Here is a 7,225-nt window from a genome sequence, read left to right on the forward strand (position 1 = left end):
ACCAAGCCCAAAGTGATGCTTTAGCCATTCCAAAACAACTTAAGAACGACACTAGTGCACAACTGTTTCTGAAGCTTCATTTCTCTGACATTGCTTTTAATAATTTGAGTTCGAAAAATAAATACAATACCAAATCAAATCCATGTGTGGAACCGCAGTTCTCGTTCTCCTGACCGGTCTAACCAAACCCGAGCCAGTCCTTATGGAACCAGAATAATGTCTGATAACATTCCCAGTCACCATGTCCCATGGAAGTTTAATTCTTCACTGCAGTGTAACAAGGATCTAATAAGAGAGAAAAAAGAGAGAGAGAGTGTATAAAAACAAGGGCAGCTGTTACTCACAGTGGAATGCGCGTAATGAGCCCTTGAGGTTCTACAAGCCATTTGTTTTTATTCCATACTCTGTGATCCAAGAAATATCAGCTCTCAGCTAGAAAGCACTGATGTTAAAGATGTTTCATCGGGAAATGTTTCAGAAGACTTGATTATCAAGCATATTATTTACCATCTGCAGACAGTAAACTAACCAGATTTAGTTCAGATATAACAGCAGCTTCCACATTCTAGAAAAAGTTTTACTTACCTAGTTGTGAATGTCTAGTCAAACACATATACATCCTTGAGCGCGCCTGTAGAAGAGTGATAATAATTAAGCCACAAGAGTCTCAAAGTAAAAATAAAATATTTTTCATATCTGATTACAGCAGCACCGGATATTGTTTGTCCATCTAATTTAAATGATCTATGGGGCAAGCAAGGATTGATTGCACAGCTTTTAAACCTTATTATGAATTTGTATAATCCAAGAACAGTAGAGCCCATAAATAATTCGAAATGCATCATGACACATGTTAAGTAAAAGGTAGCACGAATTTCAAATTTAGGAAGACTAGGAACCAAACTAGTAAAATACTACTAACTCCCAAAAAAGGTTGTCTTCAATCATCTATTTGAATAGTTGAAAACACTTACATTTTGGAGCTTAACCATTTGAAGAATGAGATCTATTTCGCTAATTGAGCTTATGAGTTTCTCCCAGCAATCTCATGAAGTTCGATAAAACCACCATATCATTGCAGATGTTTCTCTCAGACAACCACTCCTCTTGAAGATGAACATTAACATCTCTGTATGATTTTGTTAGCAAAGAACATTATATGGAAGCAGCTACAAAAAGACACTATTAAAGTAGTTCCTGTGACCACTTTGTTCCCTAGCTTGTTGGTAGCAATGTTTAAATTCCCAACAGGTCTTAGGTTCGAATAATGGTATAATTCAAATGGGTTGGAAAAAAAGTAAATCCCAAGGTTCTACTGTACAATGAACCACGGGGAAAAACATTACCTCCTCAGGGCAAGAACTTCGCGATTCCTTCGCAGGTAATCTGCATATTTAATAAGGGCGTCTTGTGCATACTGTCTGCCAACAGATCTCACTGCTGCTGCATTTAGTAAATTTTCCAGTGATCCATGCTTCCTTATAAGCTTTAGCGCTGTCTTCCGACCAAAACCAGGAACCACATGCTGAATCCCAGGAACACCATCAACTTCATCACCCATGATACACCCTACACAATCACACCTTCATTTAAAAAGGTTGAGAGGAATATGAAATACATTAAAGCCAACTGGGACAAAAAGTGTGAGAATCATGAAATTGTTTTTGTGTATTTTCTAGGAAAGTGTGAAACAATTTTGAATGTACAAGAAATAAACAAGTATACGAAAGAATGAAAGAAAGAAAAACATTTGTTCCCGATAAGTAAGATTGTATGGTAGAGACTAAAACTTAAGGACTTTCTACAAAGGTAAGAGGGGCACTGGGGGTACATGCTTTTAGAGCAAAGACCAGCTAAGGGAACTGCCAAGGCCTAACCTAGCATCCCCTTCCAACTAATGCAAACACTTCTATACAGCCTTCCAAACATTTGACCAGCGACTCACAATGCCAAGGCCTAACCTAGCATCCCCTTCCAACTAATGCAAACACTTCTATACAGCCTTCCAAACATTTGAACAGTAACTCACAATAGGCTAATCACACCACATACCACCAGGATATACAATAAGACAACAGCTAGAACAATGCAGGCCATACAAGAAAGCATGTAGACCACTAACTCCAATGTAATAAGGAAAGAAAACAAGAAAAATACCTCATAAGCTGAATGCCAATAGAATAACATGAGAAGATTGAAAACTTGAGTAACGGAACCTGTGCTGACAGGGTTCCGTACCAGCTCTTTAAAGACATCCCTTTTCCCTTTTTCATTTGTTATTTCCTTCTTCTGTAATGCTTTCAGCCCTCTCTTTGCCTCTTGTATTATGATATCCCATCTTAAATCCCCTTCTCCCACTCCCTCACCCACCCAAAAAAATAATAATAATAGTAAATAAAAAATAAAAAAATCAACAGGTAGCAATAGATGACACACAGTTTTTCTGACCATTTTTATAAGATCCTTGATAGCTCAGTAATAAGAAAAAAAAGATTTACTTCTTATCATCAATCTAATTCATATACATGCAGCACACGCTAAGTTTTGGAAATTATATAATTGAATTTAGAATGAAAATCCAACAGAATATCACATACTTACTAAGACTCAAATCAGAGCATGGATCGCAATTGTACTGAGCTATGTAATGCTTCAGCGTGTAAAAGGACCAACGGTTAAGTTCAGGCATGGGCATAACAATTTGAACATCGTCAGAAATTAGCTGCTTGAAATCTTTATCAGGAGAACCAATAACCACTCGGTATCCTCTTCCTAAAGCTTGACCGACAAGTGTGGCTACAACATCATCTGCTTCGTGGCCTTCAATTTTTACGACCTGCAGTAAACCTTATTCTCAATAATGAACTTACTGAATCTAAACTGAATTTATCAGCAATTCGACATACTTAATCCTTGTGCTTGTGATTAATATCATGATGAGTGGAAAATGATATTCCAGATGGTTGTGGAATGTTGGGCCCAGAATTGACACTCTTTGCTTAAATCAATAAATAAATAGAATGTGGAAAAGCAATGCACTGATTTCTGTCATGCCTGCCAATCTGCCAGTTCTTCAGTAGCCACAACGTTTCTCACCATGCAAAAAGTAAATAATTTCTTACTCTTTTCAGCTTAGACCAAACACTAGTACTTAAAACAAGTCTGAAACTAGCTTCTCCTAAATGATTCCAAATCTGAAGTTCTTTTTTGGACACTACGTTAAAAATCGCTACCACCAATCAATAAGGCTGCCTACAATGCACATGTTCAACTATATAGATCTAACAGTAAAATGTTTCAGTTGAGGAGTTTCATCAAATTAGTTTCCAAGACTGGAGGAAAGCTGCAATTCATTCCACGTTTGCATTCAAAAAATGAGAAAATGTATGATACCTAATGCAATTGACTAACAAAATGCAGTTTATTGGTTTGTGATAAGAACTGCTGAAAGTGTATTTGTGACTGAAATTTAAAATTCTCTAATACACTGTATGTCACTTAAAAACATTCATAGCTTATTTCAGCTCCATTTGATTTCCAATATATGGCGGAAAAGAAATGGGAAAAGGAAAGAGAACTAAATTTTTACATTTGGGAAAGGAATTGTAGTGAGAGCACTAAAACTCAAACAATCTAATGTTTTGTTGACTTCTGACAGAGATTGTTTGAGGTTGTGCTCTTACTTTCCATTCCCAGATGTTTAAATTCAGTTCTCTTTCCATTTTCCCATTTCTTTTCCACCATATATTGGAAACCAAATGGAGCAGAAATAAGTTCTGAATGTTTTTCAAGTGACATACAGTGTATGAAAGAATTTCAATTTCCAGTCACAGATACACATTCAACAGTTCTTATCACAAACCAATAAACTGCATTCTGTTAGTCAATTGCATAAGTTATCATGCATTTTATCATTTTTTGAGTGTGTCAGTGAATCGGGATTGCAGCTTTACTCCAGTCTTGGAAACTAATATGGAAGTCCTCAACTGAAACCAATTCACTGTTAGTTCTATATAGTTGAACATTGGCATTATAGACGGCAGTGGCATAGCCACATAGGGACAAGTGGGGGCAATTGCCCCACTCAACTTTTAAATTTTTTAAATTTTATATGGAAAGATGTCGTATAGTAGTGCGACAGACTGGTAATCTGATTTTATTTTTATTTTTTTTATTATATAAATTTACGATTATTATTTCATATTATAATTTTAATTAGAAAATTTATTAGTTATTACTATCAAAATTATTTTAGGGCTTGTTTGTTCTTTCAAAATTTAGTTTGTGTAATCATGTTACTAATTATTATTCTCTAAATAACACTTGGAATTTGTTTTTATTTGCAACCCAAATCAATGAAATCACAGATTAACTGTTATCATGGATTTTTATTTTTAAATTTTTACATATGTGATATATTAGAACTGGTAACTGTGTTATTTTCTTTTTCATGTTTTATTCTTGATTCATTGAATATGATTTTTTTTAGTATATTTAATTAAATGAACTCAATTTTGAAACAACAATGAATAATCTGAAAAAATTGTTATGAATGTACTGAATAGAAATATAATAAATCAATCTTTTAATTTTTACATATATTGTTTTGGTTCAAATTATATATATATATATATATATATATATATATATATTATTGCTATTAAAGATTGCTCCCACTAAAGAAAATTCCTGCTTACACCACTGTTAGACGGCCTTATAGATTGACGGTAAAAATAAAGAACTTTATTTAGGAGAAAGCTAGTTTCAGACTTTTTCTGTTGTAGTAGTATTTGGTTTAAGCTGAATTCCATATTCTCGCTGAAGGTTATAGAATGTCTGGAGCTATGCATCAAACGTGTTGTAAATTGTTGACTTCCAGAATACTTAACCTTCAGCTAGAATCTGGCATTATACCACACACATAATACCTAGAAAGCATCTCATAAACAACAAATGAGCGCGAGTTCACTCACAGGCACATTCAAATCTCGAAGAACGTCTGCAATGAGTTGATGTGACCTTCCCACATGACCACTTGAAAATCTTTGTGAAGCAGAGTACTGTCTCAAGAATTTCCTCCTATGTGCTTTATACGAAGGTAATAACATTCTGCGATACTCGCTACCATTTTCCCCATCAATAACCTACATACCAAAACAACCACAAAAAAAAACATATCTGTATTTTAAAACTTAACAATTACAATGCACTACATCACAATGCAACAGCTACATTTCGAAATGAAACATCATGGTATAGTCGTTACATAAGCAATGTAAAGGCACAGAACAGGCTGAAAACGGCATAAGAGAGGATCCTGGTTCCATTTTGAACATAGATACCATAATTACCAATTATAGTACCCTAAATTTTAAGAAACCGATATATCATTCCAAAGCCCTGCACTTTACAACATGGTCACTGATAACACTAGAGCGAAGCTACAGGTGTATGTACATATATATCAACAATTGTGTGTGTATAGATGTGTGTGTCTATATAGAGAGAGAGAGATTACAGCAATGACAGGGTCGGAGCGGCTGACACTAGTGAAGAAAAGCGAAATCCAATGAGCGAAGGAGTGTAAGCTGGGGGTGCTTCCTCTGTAACAAAGGGGGTTAACATCTAAGAAGAAGACCCTTTTCGTTTTTGCTTTCTTATCATCATTGCCATTGGTTCTATGTTTGTCAATTTGGGTTGGCAAGAATAGCCCACCAACTGTTTGATTCTGGGTCGAAGAGGAAGAAGTAACAGCTCTATGCTTCCATGTCCTTCTTGTTGTTCTGATTATTGCATTTCTCAGTGGAAGAGAAAGAGATGGGGTGGCGGGAATGAGATGATGATGAGCGTAAGCATGAGCTGCTACAGCAGCTTCCAACATGTCGGCCATTGGCTGTATCTCGGTATGTTTTTACTATAGGTACGACTTCGAGAATTCAGGAATTGAAATTGGATGTTGTTGATTACTAATGATGGATCTTCATGTAAACGGGTTGCATGATGCCACATGAAATGGGCTGCAAAAGACCCGACCCAGTTTTGGTATTTGCTTGTCCGAGCCCATCTCAAATACGGAGTAATATTATTCAACTTAACCCGCACGGTAGCCTAATGGTTAAGAGTCTCAAGGGTTGAGCCATAAACTCCAACGCGCTAAATTCAACTCTTATAGAGTGTAAAAGTATAGCGCTAAATTCTACTCTCATAGAGTGTGAAAATATAGAATTAAAATGATATGTGTAGTTCTAGGTTTATTTTGTAGACTAGTAAATATTATTCAGCTTGAGTCTCCGAGGATAAGTGGTAATTTTTTATTTTTTAATTTTTAAAATAGAAAGCTTAAAGGTCTAAGACTATAGTCTAGTTATACTTCTTAATATTTCAAATAAGGTAGGTTATTATGATTTTGGAAAAACAAAAAACATTTATTTTAAGACCCTAAACTCTTACTTTACCGTTTATGAGTTTGAATTCCATTTGAACCATTTCAGAATATATATATTTTTTAATTGCTCAATACGTGTGGGATGTAGAGATTATTAAAAAAAATTATTTGGTAGTTCTAGGACCACCATCTCATGTATAGTTCCAGTCAATCATAAAAAGACATATTAATAAAAAAAAATTATCAGTAATTGTTGACTAGGGATGACAATTTGTCTCGCGGGACGGTACTTGCCCCACCCACTCCTTTTATAGTAGTTTTGAGGGATCGTTTAGCTTATTTTGAACGGAAATTATTTTTATTAATTAAAATCCTTATGGGTTCAGGGCGGGGGCAGGGGAGGTCACCCCGTCCCGTATAGGTAGGTAAATTATTAAATTATTTTTATTTTATTAGTATATATAGTTAGCTGTATAAACCTTATATCACATTCACTTACTTTCTCAATCGTTTTAGAGAGCGGCAGAGGCTAGGATGGATCTAGGAATTCATATGGGGACAAATTTATATAGAGGGTTTTTTTTTTGTTTTTTTTTTTTTATAATTTCAGTGGGGCAATTTCAAAATTTTATGAGTACAAATGCAAAAAAGTATAAATTTAGAGGTGTAAAATATAATAATAAAAATTTTATGTGGGGGAATCCGTGCCTAGGAAGAGCCCTACGAATTAAGAACATTCGTACCCTTAAATTTTATATTAAATTATTAATTGCTCATTTTTATGAATGCTTTTAATAGTTATATAATTGTATTTGAGGAAAATAATTAAAGACTGAGGAG

General features: G+C 34.8%; 1 protein-coding gene across 1 annotated transcript in view; it reads right to left on the reverse strand.

The window, feature by feature from the left end:
• The window catches only part of LOC132274614 (uncharacterized), a 6,220-nt gene extending 205 nt beyond the window's left edge, over nucleotides 1-6,015 (reverse strand). Inside the window, exons 1-8 of the mRNA XM_059775932.1 lie at nucleotides 5,519-6,015; nucleotides 4,974-5,144; nucleotides 2,602-2,836; nucleotides 1,347-1,569; nucleotides 975-1,129; nucleotides 586-631; nucleotides 345-510; nucleotides 1-267 (exon numbers count right to left, since the gene is read on the reverse strand). The exon at nucleotides 1-267 is cut by the window's left edge and continues 205 nt beyond it. Coding sequence (XP_059631915.1) covers nucleotides 1,015-1,129; nucleotides 1,347-1,569; nucleotides 2,602-2,836; nucleotides 4,974-5,144; nucleotides 5,519-5,890 — 1,116 coding nt within the window. The 5' untranslated portion in view covers nucleotides 5,891-6,015 and the 3' untranslated portion in view covers nucleotides 1-267; nucleotides 345-510; nucleotides 586-631; nucleotides 975-1,014. The remainder of the gene's footprint in view (nucleotides 268-344; nucleotides 511-585; nucleotides 632-974; nucleotides 1,130-1,346; nucleotides 1,570-2,601; nucleotides 2,837-4,973; nucleotides 5,145-5,518) is intronic.
• Nucleotides 6,016-7,225: the final 1,210 nt, after the last annotated feature.

Source organism: Cornus florida, unplaced genomic scaffold (assembly GCF_030987335.1).
Source record: "Cornus florida cultivar Cherokee Brave unplaced genomic scaffold, ASM3098733v1 CherokeeBrave_3.0.0_Hap2_Chr09, whole genome shotgun sequence".
Taxonomy (NCBI): domain Eukaryota; kingdom Viridiplantae; phylum Streptophyta; class Magnoliopsida; order Cornales; family Cornaceae; genus Cornus; species Cornus florida.